General features: G+C 40.9%; 1 protein-coding gene across 4 annotated transcripts in view; it reads left to right on the forward strand.

Moving 5' to 3' along the window:
- tmcc1a (transmembrane and coiled-coil domain family 1a) overlaps positions 1–20,625 on the forward strand; it is a 54,149-nt gene that overhangs the window by 15,667 nt on the left and 17,857 nt on the right. The window contains exon 1 of one of the 4 annotated variants that reach the window (XM_067412936.1): positions 9,866–10,305. The exons of 2 other annotated variants lie outside the window; for them this stretch is intronic. In XM_067412936.1, coding sequence (XP_067269037.1) covers positions 10,216–10,305 — 90 coding nt within the window. In that variant the 5' untranslated portion in view covers positions 9,866–10,215. Of the gene's footprint in view, positions 1–9,865; positions 10,306–20,099; positions 20,258–20,625 lie in introns of those variants that run through there. One more of the 4 variants, XM_067412938.1, reaches the window with a different exon arrangement.

Genomic DNA, 20,625 nt, shown 5'->3' on the forward strand with positions numbered 1-20,625 from the left:
TGTGTGTGTGTGTGTGTGTGTGTGTGTGTGTGTGTGTGTGTGTGTGTGTGTGTGTGTGTGTGTGTGTGTGTGTGTGTGTGTGTGTGTGATGGGTAGGTTTAGGGGCAGTGTGTGTGTGTGTGTGATGGGTAGGTTTAGGGGCTGTGTGTGTGTGTGTGTGTGTGTGTGTGTGTGTGTGTGTGTGTGTGTGTGTGTGTGTGTGTGTGTGTGTGTGTGTGTGTGTGTGTGTGTGTGTGTGTGTGTGTGTGTGTGGGTAGGTTTAGGGGCAGTGTGTGTGTGTGTGTGATGGGTAGGTTTAGGGGCTGTGTGTGTGTGTGTGTGTGTGTGTGTGTGTGTGTGTGTGTGTGTGTGTGTGTGTGTGTGTGTGTGTGTGTGTGTGTGTGTGTGTGTGTGTGTGTGTGTGTGTGTGTGTGTGTGTGTGTGTGATGGGTAGGTTTAGGGGCAGTGTGTGTGTGTGTGTGATGGGTAGGTTTAGGGGCTGTGTGTGTGTGTGTGTGTGTGTGTGTGTGTGTGTGTGTGTGTGTGTGTGTGTGTGTGTGTGTGTGTGTGTGTGTGTGTGTGTGTGTGTGTGTGTGTGTGTGTGTGTGTGTGTGTGTGTGATGGGTAGGTTTAGGGGCAGTGTGTGTGTGTGTGTGTGTGTGATGGGTAGGTTTAGGGGCAGTGTGTGTGTGTGTGTGTTAATGATTCAGGGTATGTGTGTGTGTGTGTGTGTGTGTGTGTGTGTGTGTGTGTGTGTGTGTGTGTGTGTGTGTGTGTGTGTGAAAACATCCTCACATCCCAAAATAAGACACTCCTGAGAGAATAAGAGGAGTAAAAAACAGGAAACATGAGTCTGCCGGACACATCAAACACACACACAAAATGTGGGGACATTCCATAGGCCTAATGGTTTTTATGCTGTACAAACCATATTTTATATCCCCCTACACACTGCCCCTGCCCCTAAACTTACCCATCTCACACACACACACACACACACACACACACACACACACACACACACACACACACACACACACACACACACACACACACACACACACACACACACACACACACACACACACACACACACACACACACACACACACAGGAAACATTCTGCATTTTTACTTTCTCATAAAAACTCCTCCTGTGTGATTTATAAGCCTTTTGTAAAGTGGGGACATGGGTAATGTCCTCATATTTCACCCTCTCCTGTAATACCTGTGTCATACCCATGGCATTATACACATTTGTGTCCTGATATGTCACAAAAACAAGTGCACACACACACCACAAACACACAAACACAGGTTTGTTTCACTATATTAATAAGAATGTATCATGGTTTATACAGAGGTGATGACACACAGATGTCCTCTATAAGGGATTGTGGTTCGTCACAGTATAGCTCAGCTAAATGTTGTCTAAAAGTTGGAATCATGGAACAAAACATCAAACTTAAAATGTCATAATCACGGCATAAAATTATGAAACACTAATATGGGATGAAAAGAAAATTATGACATACTAAGTTGTCATAATTTTGACCTTCATCTCACAGTTTTAATATGTGATCTATGTTATGACTTAGTATGTCACAATTCTGACTTTATCTCATGATTAAGATTAACCGAATCATTTTTGTTGCCCTGAGCTGCTGATTGTTTTGGTGAAGACCGCATCGCCCTCTAGTGGTTGTGTGTAGTGGCCAGTCTGTGAATGTGTGTGTGATGGTGTTATATCTCAGCATCTCTCCTCGAGGACACAGCACTGAGATCATTATAGTCCTGTAGGGTTAGGGCTTTTCTGAATTGGTTTGTTCACATAATATCAGTGCCACGTCTCCAAAGCAGAATGTGTTTATGAAATGTAGCCGTCCTGACCGTTGCATACATTCTCTTCCGCGTTTGTTTTCAAACCTAATAATTATATAAAATGTTTTCAAATCAAAGATTCAAAAGGTTATGAATCAGTGTATTGATTCATGATTCGGATCGCCAATGTCACGTGATTTCAGCAGTTTGACACGCGATCCAAATCATTGCGAAGAGAAGCCAATGCTGAATAAAGTCGTAGTTTTTGTTATTTTTGGACCCAAATGTATTTTGGATGCTTCAAGAGACTCTAATTAACCCACTGATGTCTCATATGGACTACTGTGATGATGTTTTTATTCCCTTTCTGGACATGGACAGTATAGTGTGCATACACTTGCATACGCTCTCGGACTAAATATAAAATATCTTAAACTGTGTGTGAAGATGAACGGAGGTCTTACGGGTGTGGAGCGACATTAGTGACATCAATTTCCTTTTTGGGTGAATTAACCCTTTAAGTGTCTAATACGCTGCATTTCTTCAAGGGACTCATTATTTCATCAGCTGTTGTTTGAATTAATTTCCTTACCACAGGATGCGGTGCTGTTCCTGATCTCAGTTTTGTTTTACAGTAATGACTCAAATGAGGAAACAGTGCATGTTATTTGCAACTAGTTGTGGTTTTATTTTAGCTCTGGACGTTTTGTTTTCTATTGAGGACATGTTTATGCTTAAAATAGTCTAATCCCTGAGATGTGACCGCAGAACAGAGATGGCCAGAATCACTCCAGACGGTGTTTTGGTTCACTGCTGCAGGGACTGAAGATAACAGCGAATCTCACCAAAGCACATCAAATGACTAAATGTAGAGCATGCTCACAATGCCATTTTTGTGTTGTGTGTAAGCATGTAATGTTGGAGTTGTTAATTGTCCCGATCTCACGAACAGAGAGTGATGTTACGTAAGGATGCACTCTGATAACCTGCTGTACGGACACACAGAGAGAGCGGACTCATTCTGGATCTCTCTGGCCTGTTCAGTCGTCCAGCTCATGCTCGACGCTGACGTCCTTCTAATTCCAAACGCTAGTAACTGTGTTTTATTAAAAAAACTTCAAAACTTTTTCTGTGAGGGTTATGTTCACGGCAAAGGGGGATAGAAATATATGATTAGCTCGGTATAAAACCATTACACTTATAAAAAGTCCTCACAATGGTGTGTGTGTGTGTGTGTGTGTGTGTGTGTGTGTGTGTGTGTGTGTGTGTGTGTGTGTGTGTGTGTGTGTGTGTGTGTGTGTGTGTGTGTGTGTGTGTGTGTGTGTGGGCATGTTTTTATGACATATGAGGACACAAATGTGTATAATGCCGTGGGTATGACACAGGTATTACAGGAGAGGGTGAAATATGAGGACATTACCCATGTCCCCACTTTACAAAAGGCTTATAAATCACACAGGAGGAGTTTTTATGAGAAAGTAAAAATGCAGAATGTTTCCTGTGTGTGTGTGTGATGGGTAGGTTTAGGGGACAGGGGCAGTGTAAGGGGATAGGATGTACAGTTTGTACAGTATGAAATCCATTACGCCTATGGAAAGTCCCCATAAAACATGGAAACACGACGTGTGTGTGTGTGTGTGTGTGTGTGTGTGTGTGTGTGTGTGTGTGTGTGTGTGTGTGTGTGTGTGTGTGTGTGTGTGTGTGTGTGTGTGTCCAAGAGTGGTTCATAATGAACTGGTTCTGCAAGTGAGATGTAAGGTAAATACCCGCTGCTTGATGACATCATCTGTTAGCATAGCGTGAATAATGCAATCTGTTTGATATGCAGAGAATGTTTATAGAATGTGGTGTGCGTGTGTGTGCGCACGCGTGTGCGTGTGTGTGTGTGTGAGAGAGAGAGTGTGTGTGTGTGTGTGTGAGAGAGAGAGAGAGAGAGAGTGTGTGTGTGTGTGTGTGTGTGTGTGTGTGTGTGTGTGTGTGTGTGTGTGTGTGTGTGTGTGTGTGTGTGTGTGTGTGTGTGTGTGTGTGTTCTCTCTCTTCTTTCTCTACAAATGTCTCCACTGCTAAAACAACATACTACCACAACAAAATCAACAATTGCTCTGACTCTCGCCAACTCTTTAAAACATTCTCCTCTCTCCTTTGTCCTCCTCCTCCCCCTCCTTCATCAACTCTTACAGCTGATGACTTTGCATCATTTTTTACAAACAAAACATCCCTCATCAGCAAACAGTTCTCCTCATCACAAACTGACACGCACATCTCAACAACTAACACGAACACGCTTCCATCCTTCTCTCCGCTCTCCGAGGCAGATATTTCTAAACTCATCCTTTCCAATCACCCTACTACCTGTCCACTTGATCCTATACCCACTCACCTCCTTCAGGCCATTTCTTCTTCAATCACTCCTGCACTCACTCACATTGTCAACACTTCTTTTCACACGGGCACCTTTCCCACAGCATTTAAGCAGGCTCGGGTAACCCCACTGCTTAAGAAACCCTCTCTGAATCCAGCACTTTTAGAAAACTACCGACCGGTATCCCTTCTGCCTTTCATTGCAAAGACCCTTGAGCGAGTTGTGTTCAATCAACTCTCTAAGTTTCTTGAAAGGGACAACCTCCTAGACAACAACCAATCGGGCTTCAAAAGCGGTCATTCGACTGAGACGGCCTTGCTCTCGGTAACTGAGGCACTGAGACTGGCAAAAGCAGCTTCCAAATCCTCAGTGCTCATTCTGCTGGATCTGTCTGCTGCTTTTGACACAGTTAACCACCAGATCCTCCTGTCAACACTTAAGAGGACGGGGATCTCAGGATCTGCTCTCCAGTGGTTCAGGTCTTACCTCTCTGGTAGGTCCTACAGGGTGTCATGGAGAGGTGTAGTGTCTAAGTCTTATAATCTAGCTACTGGGGTTCCCCAGGGCTCAGTCCTTGGACCACTTCTCTTCTCCATCTACATGTCATCATTAGGTTCCGTCATTCAGAAACACGGCTTCTCCTATCACTGCTATGCGGATGACACTCAACTCTACTTCTCATTTCAACCAGATGATCCTACAGTCAGTGTTCGTATCGCTGCCTGTCTGACAGACATTTCTGACTGGATGAAAGAGCATCACCTTAAACTCAATATTGCAAAGACAGAATTACTTGTTTTCTCAACCAACCCAGCACTTCATCAAAATTTCTCCATTCAGCTTGGTTCATCGACCATAACTCCATCAAGGACAGCCAGGAACCTTGGAGTTGTGATTGATGACCAGTTAAACTTCACTGACCACATTACTGCAACAGCCCGGTCCTGCAGATTTGCTTTATACAACATTAGAAAGATTAGACCCTTCCTATCAGAACAGGCTGCACAACTCCTGGTTCAAGCTCTTGTTCTCTCCAGACTGGACTATTGTAATGCTCTTCTGGCTGGGCTTCCAGCATGCACTATCAAACCCTTGCAGCTGATCCAGAATGCAGCGGCCAGAGTGGTCTTTAATGAGCCGAAGAGAGCGCATGTTACGCCTCTCTTCATCAAACTGCACTGGTTGCCAATGGCTGCTCGCATCAAATTCAAGGCACTAGTTCTCGCCTACAAAACAACCTCTGGCTCGGCACCAATATACCTAAATTCACTTGCTCAGACTTACACACCCTCCAGAAGCTTGCGTTCTGCGAACGAGCGGCGCCTCGTGGTTCCATCCCAAAGAGGCATGAAATCGCTCTCACGGACATTTTCCTGGACCGTTCCCACCTGGTGGAATGACCTGCCGATCTCAATTCGTGCTGCCGAGTCTGTAGCCATTCTTAAAAAACATCTTAAGACACATCTTTTCCATTTGCACTTGACCAATACAGAATAGCACTTACTGATCACCACAGCAACGACCAAAAAGCGCACACTCCTGGATCATATCTACGTCTCTCATCCGGATTTGTGCCTTCAGGCGGGTCTGTTACATAAGTAATCATAACTATCAGAATCCAGTGTTCTGTATATTGCGTACGTGAGTTTTTGTTGTAGATGGCTATTGCTGCGCGTTTAGCTAGAATACAAAACCAACCCATTGGGCCACTGAATCTGCATTAACGACAACAGCTGGGGCAACAGCCTTAGTCCTAATGGGTTGTAGCTATCTTAGCTATCAAAATCCAGTGTTCGGCACTGTGCGGACGTGAGTTTTTGTTGTAGATGTCTGTCTTTAAAAAAATAAATAAAAAAATAAATAAATTGTGTATTGTGCTAATTAATTGAGATTTCTTACAGCTCTTACAGGTTTTTGGCCTTGTCTGTTTCGTTGCTTCTATTACTCTCCCCTTTTTTGTAAGTCGCTTTGGATAAAAGCGTCTGCTAAATGATTAAATGTAAAATGTAAATGTGTGTGTGTGTGTGTGTGTGTGTGTGTGTGTGTGTGTGTGTGTGTGTGTGTGTGTGTGTGTGTGTGCGCGCACGTTCACCTGAATGTATCTCCAGGTTTGTTGCTTGAAAAATTGGTATTTGTGGTGTTAAAGGAGTAAAGATTTTAATATGTTCCTTGATGTTCACTTAACCCCAACAGATATATATGAGTACAAATTATTATTTTCAACTCCCATTCTGACCCTGTGTGTGAAATGATCTGTTTTAATGGGCAGCTTCTTGTATGATTAAACTGAGCCTCGTTTAAAGGGGTCATGTAATGGCATTTTTGTACAAGTTAATATGATTATTTAGTGTCTAAATGAAAACTTTGTAATATACATTAATAAAATATTCTCATTAGTATTGTAAGAGAACACTCATTTTACCTGGTCAAAAACAGCTCTGTTTTCAGCAAGCCTTTAGCATTATTAGCTTTAAATGCTAATGAGCTTTGCTCACCCCGCCCCTTTGTTTTGTGGGGCGCTTTCACTCACTCACACACACACACACACACACACACACACACACACACACACACACACACAGAGTGTCGCCGTTGACAACAGTAGAGCTGAAAGAATGGTGAAGCGAGTCTCTGAGGAGATCTGTGCAACTTTAGCAATATGAACCGGTGTCTGACAACGGGATAAGACGACAGCTCCAACGAAATGTGACAATTAAGGCTAAACAGGAGGTTTCTGAATGGGTTGTTAACGTAATGTCACTGATCTGTCTTTATGAACAGGCAGGATAACGTTAGCGATGAATGCTATGTGTTTACAGATGTTTACATTAGTTCATTGACAGATTGATGTTACAGCTAATGCCAATAAAAACCTTTTTCTGTAAATCGGCTTGTCAGTGATGCTGAACGTTATCAATGCAGTGTAATAACTGTTACAACACAATTTATTACTTTTTTGACAGTAACTTATAAACCGTCTAACTTACATAATTAAGCTTATGTTAGTTACCACGTCCACGTTAACTTTTAAACCGGCGTACACAGTTTGTAACAACACAACCATAACGCGTTGTTCATTATAAACGTGTGATTATGAATAATATTGAGAACGTCATACAAAGAAAGCATGCAGTAATGTAACTTACCCACTTTAGCCGCATTCATCCTGAAATGTGTACGCGTTTCAAACTACTCATTGGTGAGAAATGCTTCACGGTTCGCACAGACATAAAAAACATCGACAAAAACAAAACTCAGCCACTGCGTCTCGAGCGGTTCGGATTTAGGAACATCAGAATGACTGCTGTGTACATTATTACACCCAAGATCAGAACACCACAATCGCTGAGACGCCATTCTGCTCCAGCGTATCCACAACAGCAGACTGGCGGAGCTCACTCAGGGCGGGTCTGAGATGAAACTGCTTGTCAATCAACAGTCGTGGGAGCGGTGTCGGGTCGTGTGACGTCACACGGTCGAACGGCTCGATTTGAGACAGTGGAAAACATATAAGGAGATTAAAAAAAACACTTGATGGATTTTTATCATTATAAGATGGTTGTGTACAGGCACTGCCAACACACATTTCCATACAATCAGCTTGTAAACGTGCATGTACCGTTATATGACCCCTTTAAGCAAAATGCTCTGAACAAACATATAATCAATCGACTGGATCCGGCACGACTTGTTTCTGACGCTGGGATCCTTCTGAAGCACAGAGATGCAATCCAGCAGTTTAATGGGGTCATGAACTGAGAAATATAATTTTCCTTGAGCTTTTGACATACTGTAATACTATCTTGTATGTTTCAGAACTGTCCAAAAACAGCTTTTATTGAAACCAAGCCCAGAGAACGACTCGTTGTGAATGAGCCTACAATAGATGGAGAAAGACCGCCTCTTAAATCAGAGGAAAACGCCTTTTTTATTTTATTGTGAAGATGTTTGATGTGCACACTCCGGGAAACATTATAAAACAATGCAGTGCATGATTTGCTAATTGCTTTTTGACGCGAGGCAAATGTCAGTCGTTAAGAGACTGAGGCCTATGGTGTGATGTATGACTATTACATATGACGGGCATATGCAAATATATTTGCCTGTGTGACATCACAGATCCCCCAATATCAAAACAAGTTGTTTTTGAATCTTGATTAAATAAATGCTTTGTTTATGATTCGAAGGACACTTTAAGCTCTGACACTTGCTGGATGTTTTACAGAATAATTACTCTTTTAACAACACAAATACCAATTTTTCAAGCAACAAACTTAGCGATAAATTCATGTATATACACACACACATGTAGTGTTTCCATGTTTATGGGTACTTTCCATAGGCGTAATGGATTTCATACTGTACAAACCACTGCCCCTAAAGCTACCCATCACACACACACACACACACACACACACACACACACACACACACACACACACACACACACACACACACACACACACACACACACACACACACACACACACTGCCTACAGGCTTACATCGAAGGCGGAACTCAAATATGGAGGCCGATAATCAAGCATCCAGACACAATCCAGCATTAACAAAAACCCTGGATATCTTGTTTAAAGGGGTGGTCTTAATACTTCTTTTTTTTTTAAACGCTGTATTTTTCTTCTATTCTCCCTTTATTCCACACCGCTGTTTGTGCTTTGAACGGCTCGTTTGCTTCCTGCTTCTATCAAGCCCCTCCCTCTGAAAAACGCAATGGTCTTAGATTGGTCAGATGGCCAAATGTAGTTTCCTGTATTTTTATTGGCTGACGTGCCAAAGGCCACGCCTCTTTCCATTACGGGCAGAAGTCACATCTGCGGAGACTAGCGAGGGTTTATGATGTCACCAACCCAGGAAGAAGCTTGTTGTAGTCCAAAACGGCCATTTTTGTAGGCAATAAACTGCCGTAACTTTAAAAGACAATATCTCTGTTTGCAGTGAACTTTCAGCGCTGTAACTTTGCAGAGACTGTTTATGCTCAAGTAGCGACATCACACACCAACTAAAGTTAAAAAAGTCAAATCGCATGACACCACCCCTTTAAAGAATGTGCTTTATTCACTGAAAACAGCCTGTGTCTCTCCCGAATACAGCGACTGAAAAGTCTGAATGAGGCCTGGAGTTATATAAGCCTTCCCTCACCTAAACCACAGATTCAGTGCATTCTCTCTCTCTCTCTCTCTCTCTCTCTCTCTCTCTCTCTCTCTCTCTCTCTCTCTCTCTCTCTCTCTCTCTCTCTCTCTCTCTCTCTCTCTCTGTCCATTCAGAAGAGTTTTGGCAGCTTCTCGTCCAGCCCTCTTACGCACCCCATTACACGCACACACACACACGCACACACACACACACACACACACACACACACACACACACACACACACACACACACACACACACACACACACACACACACACACACACACACACACACACACACACACACACACACACACACACACACACACACACACACACACACACACACACACCACATACCAGTACCTTTGTGAGTCTGTGTGGAAATACAGTGTTCAGTATGTATTGTTTTGTAACTGAAAGCAAAGCCAGTCATTAGTCTGGACACAGTGGATGGTTATGATCTTTGTCTGTGATTGGCCGAGGTTGGTAGGTCAACATAACTCATTGGCTAAGCTCTTGAAACCCGTGAATGAATTCGCTCATTAGTTTGTCCAAAACTGTTCTTCTGGCCAAAAGAGTCCCGCCGAGACAAAACCCTTCTCATGGGCTCTGGCTCTCTCTGCTTCTCTCACACACTAACCCTTCACGCTGAGCTTTTGGGGTTTTCATTCCGCTAGACTCCGGCGTGCATTCAGAACACTTGCTTTATCAGGTCCAGTGTTTCCCGAGTACTGTAAGAGCCCAGGCCTGAAGCACTCGATTTCATCTTAGATTTGAGATCGTCTCTCTATGGACTCAACATCATCTGCTCTCGTTTGAGCTCCTCTGCATGTTGTAATGGATCAGCACAGATACTCCTCCTGACTCTCAAATCAGAGGACCCGATTGAAGCCTCGTCAAATGCTCACCGTCTCAATGATTTCTCCAATGGACGTCATTCTCAACCTGATAACGCCAGACTCCTCGCCATCCACCTCCCCAACCAACACCGTGAGTTAGTTCAGCTTCTTTTCACAAAGCTCTGCAAAATCTCAATATTACAATTGAAATGTGCATCTTACACTGTACAAAAAATGTGGCTAAAGATTATGTTTTAGTTAACTGGACAATTAAATGCAAAAAAAGTTGGCTTAACCAGTGAAAATACGTTTTAATTGTTGGATTAACCTAGTCTTAATTTTAAATTCGATTTGTATCATTCTGCGTGCATCATGCCAAACGCATCCATGGCTCCCAGCATGCATTGCGGCATAAAGCATGGAAACAAAAAAGCATTTCAACACAAAATAAAATAAACAATAAAAATCAATCTGCTGAACAAAAGATCTTAAATTGGAAGACATGTGACCTTACTCAGTTAAGTTGCCTTACAATTTTAAGTTATGTCAACTTTCCCTTTTTTTACAGTGTATGAAGTATGCCTGTTTTAAAGCAAACTGCAGCTGACCGGGAACGTTCTGGAAAGGTTCTCTCAAAGTTATGAACAAATTTTCTCCCCGTAACGTTAATAGAGCGTTCATTCAACGTCTTTAATAATGTTCTCAAAACGTTAGCACACACACAGAAAAATAGGTGTCAAAATTGTACCTTTAGGGGTACAACGGCTTGTCGCTGGGGCAGTATACTTAAAAGGACATCCTTGTACCTTTTTTACTCCTAAAAGGTGCATATTAGTAGCCTGACGAGCCGGACCCACATCAAGATGTTTGTTCTGGAAACTCACCATTGACGGCTCAATCCGAGGGGCGGGATAAACGGTTGTCTTTAAACTCCCTCTGCACGCGATAGGATAGCGCTACACCAACCAGAGCAACGAAGGTGAAGCAGAGCTCGCTGACTGATTAAACATTCACCGTATCCGGTCCGAACACATCTTCCCTTTTTAAGAATGACTTCAGTGCCGCTCTTTGTTCTTTTCTCAGAGAAAAGCTTAACTCCAAGTCTTCCAGAGTCGCGGTCAAAGCTGATTCGACAGACCGCCGCCGTTCGCCAGTTTCTGTGTTTACTAGAAGCACGCAAACGCAACTCGGCCGTCGTCATTATGACCCCGCCCGCCGACTCTATACACGATGTGATTGGCCCGACCAGAGTTTGGCGTTTACAGCTCAGAAGGGTATTGAGAGTTGCTAGACGACACTCGCGGGCAGATTAAATTTGCGGCCGCTAGGGTGCGTCTAGATTTCTAGGCTAGCATATTAGTACCTTTGAGTAAATGCGTACCTTAAGGCACTACTATGAACCTTTTTGTGGTAAAAATGGTACAAAGTTGTCCTTTTATGTCCTATTTTTCTGTGTGCAGAACATTATTCATACATCATTCATGGAATGTTATTACCTCAAATGTTTTTAAATGTTACTGAAGTAACGCTCCCGTAACGTTTGAAGAATGATGCGAAGGAATGTAACATTTGCATAACCAAGAAAAAAATTTTGTAAAACGTTTTTAAAGAATTGATGTTTTGAACATTCAGGGAACATTCAGAAAAAACATTTTCATAACTTGTTTACTAAAACGACAATGAGTAAATGAGTTTATATCACAGTTTATAACACTATAACTTCTGTAGTCTTCTGAAGATATCTTTTTAAAAAACAGACTAAAATAACAGACCATAATCTTCCCCTCTGTGGTGACTCACACATCTCATTAATCACAGATTTAATAAAGGGATTCAATTTGCTCGTATGTGGTTGGAATTGCATATCAGCGAGTCAATTTTTGCAACATTTACATTTCTGGGTGAGAAGAGAGTCAGACATATTGGTGTGAATCTTATTAAAAGCTTATGAGAGACTTTCACAAATGCTGTTTTGACACAGTTACTCGTGAAAGGCTCTCTTGTAGTTCCTGACCCAAGATAACCAGAGATTCGTTCAGTTTCACAACAGTAACATTAATGTTAATATTAGCGACGGCAACACCGTGTACACATATACTGGCATAAAGTGCAAAAGTTTGAAAGTTAAGTGATATAAAGATTTAGCATGAGTAATCTCTCTCTCTCTCTATCTCTCGCTCTCTCTCTCTCTCTCTCTCTCTCTCTCTCTCTCTCTCTCTCTCTCTCTCTCTCTCTCTCTCTCTCTCTCTCTCTCTCTGTGTGTGTGTGTGTGTGTGTGTGTGTGTGTGTGTGTGTGTGTGTGTGTGTGTGTGTGTGTGTGTGTGTGTGTGTGTGTGTGTGTGTGTGTGTGTGTGTGTGTGTGTGTGTGTGTGTGTGTGTGTGTGTGTGTGTGTGTGTGTGTGTGTGTGTGTGAGAGAGAACACAGTGTAACATGTCCAGTTATGTAATTGTCCACTGATGATGAATAAGGCTTTGTTAGTGCCAGTCTCCCTTAAAGCAACAGTAAAGAGGATTTCCAACTTTCTCAAACTGGCCTTTGTGTAAATATGAAGGGCTTAGAATGGCATAATGAACGAGCTAAAGAAACAAGAGAGTTTAGATGAAGAAAAACAGAACAAGCAATCTGATGTCTCCACTATGTGATTTAATGAATTTTGAAAATCCCATTAAATTTTCCCATTGATTAGTGAGTTACCACTTCCATGACCTTTTATGGATTTTTTTTAATGAAACCTTATTCAAATGTTAATGCTGTTCCAGTTGTCCATGGTTACTGAATATGGATTATTAAAAATAATTTTACATAATGCATTTAAGAAGAGCATTGTGTAGGAAAATAAATACTATTAAAGGTGTCATGATCTGGCTTTTTTGTCTGAGGTCAACTAATGACGTTCGTGTGGTTTTTACATTCAAAAACATCATAACTATTCAGTAATAGGCTATTTTCTACGCTGGTTTTGAGGCTCTCTCCTGAACGCTGGGTTTGGATGCGCGTGTCACTGGAGACTAGACCACGGCTAGGATTGGATAAGATTTGCATATTTAATGAGCTTCAGGTCCCCTGTCAGATCGCATGAGGGAGGGATTGTTTTGAAAGCGGCACCGGAATGATTCTCTCGATCCCAGGGCTCGTAAACGTCTTTATCAAACAAACACAAAGATTTATTTCTCATCCACCCGTGCTTGATTGGACTATTATTTCTGTATTAGATGGCCCGTCCGATCGGTGGATATAAGCACAAACCGCGCACGGCGCAAACACGTGCGCGAACGCCCAGATCAATAAAGGAAAATTACGTCAGGATGAAGCACACTATCGTTTTCTGGGCCTGGTGTCTATAAAAGCTTTTCTTTGACTAACAAGTAAGTTTTCAGCTCTGAAACTTACAGGATAATCTTACAGTACCATGACCTTTTATATATCAAAAGCTCAAGGGAAATTTGATTGCTCAATTCATCACCCCTTTAAAGTTTAGTAGTAGAGCATACCTATACAAAATACAGTGGGGCAAAAAAGTATTTAGTCAGCCACCAATTGTGCAAGTTCTCCCACTTAAAAAGATGAGAGAGGCCTGTAATTTTCATCATAGGTACACTTCAACTATGAGAGACAGAATGAGGGGGAAAAATCCAGAAAATCACATTGTCTTTTTTTTAAAGAATTGATATGGTGGAAAATAAGTATTTGGTCACCTACAAAAAAGCTAGATTTCTGGCTCTCACAGACCTGTAACTTCTTCTTTAAGAGGCTCCTCTGTCCTCCACTAGTTACCTGTATTAATGGCACCTGTTTGAACTCATTATCAGTATAAAAGACACCTGTCCACAACCTCAAACAGTCAGACTCCAAACTCCACTATGGCCAAGACCAAAGAGCTGTCAAAGGACACCAGAAACAAAACTGTAGACCTGCATCAGGCTGGGAAGACTGACTCTGCAATAGGTAAGCAACTTGGTGTGAAGAAATCAACTGTGGGAGCAAAATATTAGAAAATAGAAGACATACAAGACCACTGATAATCTCCCTCGAGCTGGCAGAACCACACGGGGGACCTAATGAATGACCTGCAGAGAGCTGGGACCAAAGTAACAAAGGCTACCATCAGTAACACACTATGCCATCAGGGACTCAAATCCTGCAGTGCTAGACGTGTCCCCCTGCTTAAGCCAGTACATGTCCGGGCCTGTCTGAAGTTTGCTAGAGAGCATTTGGATGATCCAGAAGAGGATTGGGAGAATGTCATATGGTCAGATAAAACCAAAATAGAACTTTTTGGTAAAAACTCAACTTGTCGTGTTTGGAGGAGAAAGAATGCTGAGTTGCACCATACCTACTGTGAAGCATGGGGGTGGAAACATAATGCTTTTGGGCTGTTTTTCTGCAAAGGGACCAGAACAACTGATCTGTGTAAAGGAAAGAATGAATGGGGCCATGTATCGTGATATTTTGAGTAAAAACCTCCTTCCATCAGCAAGGGCATTGAAGATGAAACATGGCTGGGTCTTTCAGCATGACAATGATCCCAAACACATTTTAAGTGGGATAACTTGTACAGTTGGTGGCTGACTAAATACTTTTTTTTGCCCCTCTGTACATATATTAATTAAAATACTGTACATGTCTACCTTTCTAGAATAGATTTGTATTAATTTTCAGTCTTTTAAGTTACAATTTTAAATAAGATCCAAAGACACAAAAGTAAATGTCAATGTATCTACTGCACACACATTAGCATACAGTGCCTGAGTGAGCGCATCTGATACGGGACACACTGATATCTCATGATGAAGTGAGATATGGGACTGGTCAAATCTAACTAAACGCAGCCTGTGGTTGACCTGTGGCTTTATTTAGAGAGTGTCAGCCTCATTCCAGCAAATACTGACACCAATCACCAACATACCACATCCTTCAGACAGTTTTACTCGCATAAATCCATTAAAAGGAGGCTTATGTCAATCTTGCAATAGTTATTATTTAAAGCTTTGAATTGTAATAAGGACTTGACTTACAGCCACACACACATGTGATGCCTTAAAATGGGTTTAGAGTGAGTTTTTATCAGACACGTTCAGAGAGCTACAGTGTATTTAGTGTTTTTATTGAATCACACACTTTTCACAGCTTTTGGTCAAGTGAGTCTGATTGACATATAAAGTGACCAACCACTATTGGCTTAGTTCAGTGTTCAGCGTTTCTTTCCATATCTCCTTCCTTCAGATGTAAATCTTTCCGTGACTCAACCCTGATGTAATCAGATCCTGGTTCCAGACCAGCATGGTCTCAGGACTGGTGCAGAACTAGTTTTTCTCAAGCAGAAACTGTCTTTTCTGTAATGGAAAGATGCAGATCGGATCAGAAACCATGAACAGATCCAACAGAATTCATCTCTGCTCCATATTTGATTTACTGCTACTAATAAAAGTGCTCATCTTTAACACAGTTTAACACCTTTCAACAGAAAATATCATATGTCAGACTGAACCTAGCTGTATGTCAGTTTTCACAGGGGAGAGTCTAATTGACACGCTCTCTGGAGACATTTCAGGCTAACATTAGAGTAGATGCCGTTCTTCTTATGATGTAGCGAGTACATCAGGTGTTATGGGAAGTGTTCCCGGTTCCGGCTGACCAAATTATTGTAGCCTAACAATCAGTTAACTGATTTTAATAATAGAAATTGATTATGTTCTATGCGTATGCCATAGTAAAGAGATGTGTTTTTAGTCTAGATTTAAACTGATAGAGTGTGTCTGCTTCCTGAACAATGCTAGGAAAATTGTTCCAGAGTTTAGGAGCTAAATAGGAAAAGGATCGACCGTCTGCAGTTGATTTAGATATTCTAGGTATTATCAACTGGCCAGAGTTTAGAGACCGCAATAGGCGTGATGGAGTATAATGTGTTAAGAGCTCGCTTAAGTACTGGAGCTAAACCATTTAGTGCTTTGTAAGTAATAAGCAAGATTTTAAATGTATGCGATGTTTAATAGGGAGCCAGTGCAGTGTTGACAGAACTGGACTAATATGATCATACTTCCTGGTTCTAGTAAGAACTCGAGCTGCTGCGTTTTGGACCGGCTGGAGTTTGTTTATTAAGCGAGCAGGGCAACCACCCAGTAGAGCATTACAATAATCTAGCCTTGAGCTCATGAACGCATGTACTAACTGTTCAGCATTTTGCATTGAAAGCATGTGCCGTAATTTAGATATATTTTTAAGATGGTAGAATGCAGTTTTACAGATGCTAGAAACGTGGCTTTCAAATGAAAGATTGGTATCAACGAGCACACCCAGGTTCCTCACTGCTTGACAGAGCAGTCATCAAGTGTTAGACAGTATTCTAGGTCACTATTTGTGTAGCTTTATTGTCTAATAATTAAAAATACGTTTTTTTCCTGAATTAAGTTTTACTATGTTAAATTACTATTCATCCAATTTTTTTATATCAGCTATGCATTCCGTTAATCTTGTGAATTGGTAAATTCCGTCAGGGCGTGAAGAAATATAGAGCTGAGTATCATCAGCATAACAATGAAAACTAACACCATGCTTCCTAATGATATCTCCCAGGGGCAGCAGATACAGGGTGAAGAGCAGCGGTCCTAACACTGAGCCTTGCGGTACTCAAAAGTTGTGATTCTCAATTTATCCAGAATTGTGCAGCTCTAACTAGAAGTGTGTTGCTGATAGTTACAGTATTTCGTTGATAAATAGAGCACAACAATTCTGGAAGTTAAAATATTAGTTAATATTATAGTTAATAGTTAATATTTTGACTTTTGACTATAACACAGGCTGATTCTTTTATGGCAGACCTACAATCTCTGACGGACAACAGTGTACGATTCTGTAGCCACAAGCGATGATTTTGGCTTCATAAAAAAAAGTTACTTCCCAATGAAGTCAATCTCAAAATGAACAGAAACACTGCAAAAGAATATTGTTGATTTAACTTTAAAAAGTAAGTTATCTGGTTGCCTTTAAGTTAATACAACAAAGGATATTTGTTTAATATATAGAAACTCTAAATATTATGTTATCTGAACCACATTAATCATCTATTTTGATTTGACAAATGAAACAAAATTGTAATAAGAAATCATAAATATTTTTTTGCAGTGTATCAATCACTATTTCTTAGGAAGCGTTTTCTCACATAATAGGAATGTATTCAGCACAATAAGGTTTAGTCAGCCAGAGATCGTAAAATTATTCCCTGCAGGGTTTTCTCATAATGACCGTCTGACTGTACATTACTCCTAACATAATACATTCTATTATGACTTTAATGAATTTGAGCAATTGAATTGAATGCTTTAATTTGTTTGTGTGCTTGTGAAGGGCTTTATGGCTCCAGAACTGGTTGAACTGGTCAGTTTGTTTTTAATCACCCTCGAGACGCCATCCAGACGGCCGAGATTATACCACAGATTACCAGACATCATAAATATTGAGAGTTGGATTTGTACTGTAAACACATGCGTAGTGTTGCTGCAGTCTAGGAAATCTGTTGCTGTCATTCATTCAGTAATAAATCTTGTCAATATGAGCTTTATGCAATGAAACTTTGTTGTTTTTTGAGAAGTTTCTGTGCAATGGATTATTTTAATATGGCTTTATTAAAACGCTGTTATAATGTGGCGCATGGGCTAATTCACAGGTACAAAATGACAATAACAACCAAATACATAAATGTTCTTTTTTATTCATAACTTTTTTTGTCTTTGTTTATTGGCCAGATGTATTTCTGGCTTCTTTTCATGTAATTCTAAAACATGCTTTAGTTTAGAGAAAAATGGTTAGATTACTCAAAATGACTTTTATATTATTTGTACAATTGGTGAAGTATTTGGTTTATTTCCATTTCAAACGTGATCAAATACCATCCAGTTCTCGTTAAAATATATAGTATACAGACATGGAGATTGTTGAAATATAGCAGTCAATTAAAACATCCGAGTATTTGTATAATAAATCCTTAATCTCCTGGTAATCTCTGCAATTTCTATAAGGAACATGCACTTTCCTAGCAGCTAAAATACACTTAAAGATAAATATTGTACAGCCACTCTGTACAATATTTACAAATAAAAAATAATGAATAAACAAATTAAATAAAATAAAACAGAAAAGGATGAAACAGAGAAAAGTAGATTAAATAACACTTTACAATAAGGTTTTATTAGTTAACTAATTAAATTGTTATTATAAATTATATAATTACTAATTTAGTTATAAAAAATATACTTTTACCGCATTTATTAAGTCATAATGTTAATTTTAACCTTTACTAATACATTATTAAAATCAAATGTGTATTTGTTAACATTAACATGAACTATCAATGAACGACTGTATTTTTATCAAATGACTAACAAAGATTAGTAAATACAGTATTGCTCATTGTTAATTCATGTTAATTAATGGCATGGTATGTAATTTTTTGTCGTTTATTCAACACGAAGGCGTGTCTTGACTCTTGATTGGGCGGAGCTTTTATGCTGCCAGTCAATGTGTGTGTGTGTGTGTGTGTGTGTGTGTGTGTGTGTGTGTGTGTGTGTGTGTGTGTGTGTGTGTGTGTGTGTGTGTGTGTGTGTGTGTGTGTGTGTGTGTGTGTGTGTGTTAACGCAGCCCTGTTTCATCATATCACACACATCTGAGTTAAAGTGATGTTATAATGCTACTCGGCGTTACTATGAGACACTTGTTCACACTGCAGTGAGCGAGATCATATCAGACATGGTGAAACATGGTACTCTGTGCGGTAAATCAACCACACCAGATTTAAACAATACGAGTAACTGTGTTGAGCTGGAGAACAATCATTAGTTTCTGTCCATCAATGATCCAAACAGTGTCTAATAAAACACATCAGATATTAAAGCGACGATAGTGTTTCCATGGTTACTACACAATAACACCGGAGGGTAACACGGGGATGATGTTACTGATAGGCGACACACAGTCCATGTCCTGGTTAAAATTGCTAATTTCTCTGGATTTAAACATTCTTGGAAACATTTGGGAGAATGTAAGTAAGTCAACCAACATTGGACAGTTGAAGACTGGAAAAATGTTGCCTGGTCTGATGAGTCTCGATTTCTGTTGAGACATTCAGATGGTAGAGTCAGAATTTGGCGTAAACAGAATGAGAACATGGATCCATCATGCCTTGTTACCACTGTGTAGGCTGGTGGTGGTGGTGTAATGGTGTGGGGGATGTTTTCTTGGCACATTTTAGGCCCCTTAGTGCCAATTGGGCATCGTTTAAATGCCACGGCCTACCTGAGCATTGTTTCTGACCATGTCCATCCCTTTATGACCACCATGAACCCATCCTCTGATGGCTTCTTCCAGCAGGATAATGCACCATGTCACAAAGCTCGAATTATTTCAAATTGGTTTCTTGAGCATGCCATTGAGTTGACTGTACTAAAATGGCCGCCACAGTCACCAGTTCTGAACCCAATAGAGCATCTTTGGGATGTGGTGGAACGGGAGCTTCGTGCCCTGGATGAGCATCCCACAAATCTCCATCAACTGCAAGATGCTCTCCTATCAATATGGGCCAACATTTCTAAAGAATGCTTTCAGCACCTTGTTGAATCAATGGCACATAGAATTAAGGCAGTTCTGAAGGCGAAATTGGGGGTCAAACACAGTATTAGTGTGTGCTCCTAATAATCCTTTAGGTGAGTGTATGTACAATTATTCGATATCACAAATTTAATAACAACATAAAAACCCTAAGAATACATTAAAATACGGATTCGAACATGTGCGCATGGTAGTTGAATACAAGAATCAATTCGGCGGGATTCGAGCGATTCACTCAAGAGAACCGACTCTGATAAGGACTCGTTCGCTTTAGGGATGATGTCATGTTTAAAGCTCCACGCTGGATTGCGGTGGGAGGAGCTTAGTCCTCCAGCTCAGTCACTGACACTGACACTTCAAAACAAGTTTGGGAAGTTCCAGGGAGATAAACCGGCAGAGCGGCGTGTTTCCCGCAGAACTCATTAGACTCCTCGATGAAGCGGAGCTTTCGCTCGGTTAGAGAATGCACTGGGAGCAGCTGCTGCGCGCGAGCAATGGGAAGGTGAGAGGACACACACACACACACACACACACACACACACACACACACACACACACACACACACACACACACACACACACACACACACACACACACACAACTATCTCCGTGTTATAACAATAGGCGAGAGTATACACACCGATTCGTTCGTTAGACTGCCGGTGAATGGAAAGTCTGAAGCTTCATCTGATAAAGCGCAGGATGTTGTGGTGTGAGTCATGTGTGTGATGATTGTGTCATGCTCCACCTGTGTTGTCTAACATGTTTCCCTTGCTTTACCTCATCTTGACTCACAGATACTGAAATGTGACTGAAAGATCATTTTAATGCATGCTTTGTAACTTTACAGAACCTTCAATACAAAACAT

This window comes from Pseudorasbora parva, chromosome 13, assembly GCF_024679245.1.
Source record: "Pseudorasbora parva isolate DD20220531a chromosome 13, ASM2467924v1, whole genome shotgun sequence".
In the NCBI taxonomy this organism is placed as follows: Eukaryota; Metazoa; Chordata; class Actinopteri; order Cypriniformes; family Gobionidae; genus Pseudorasbora; species Pseudorasbora parva.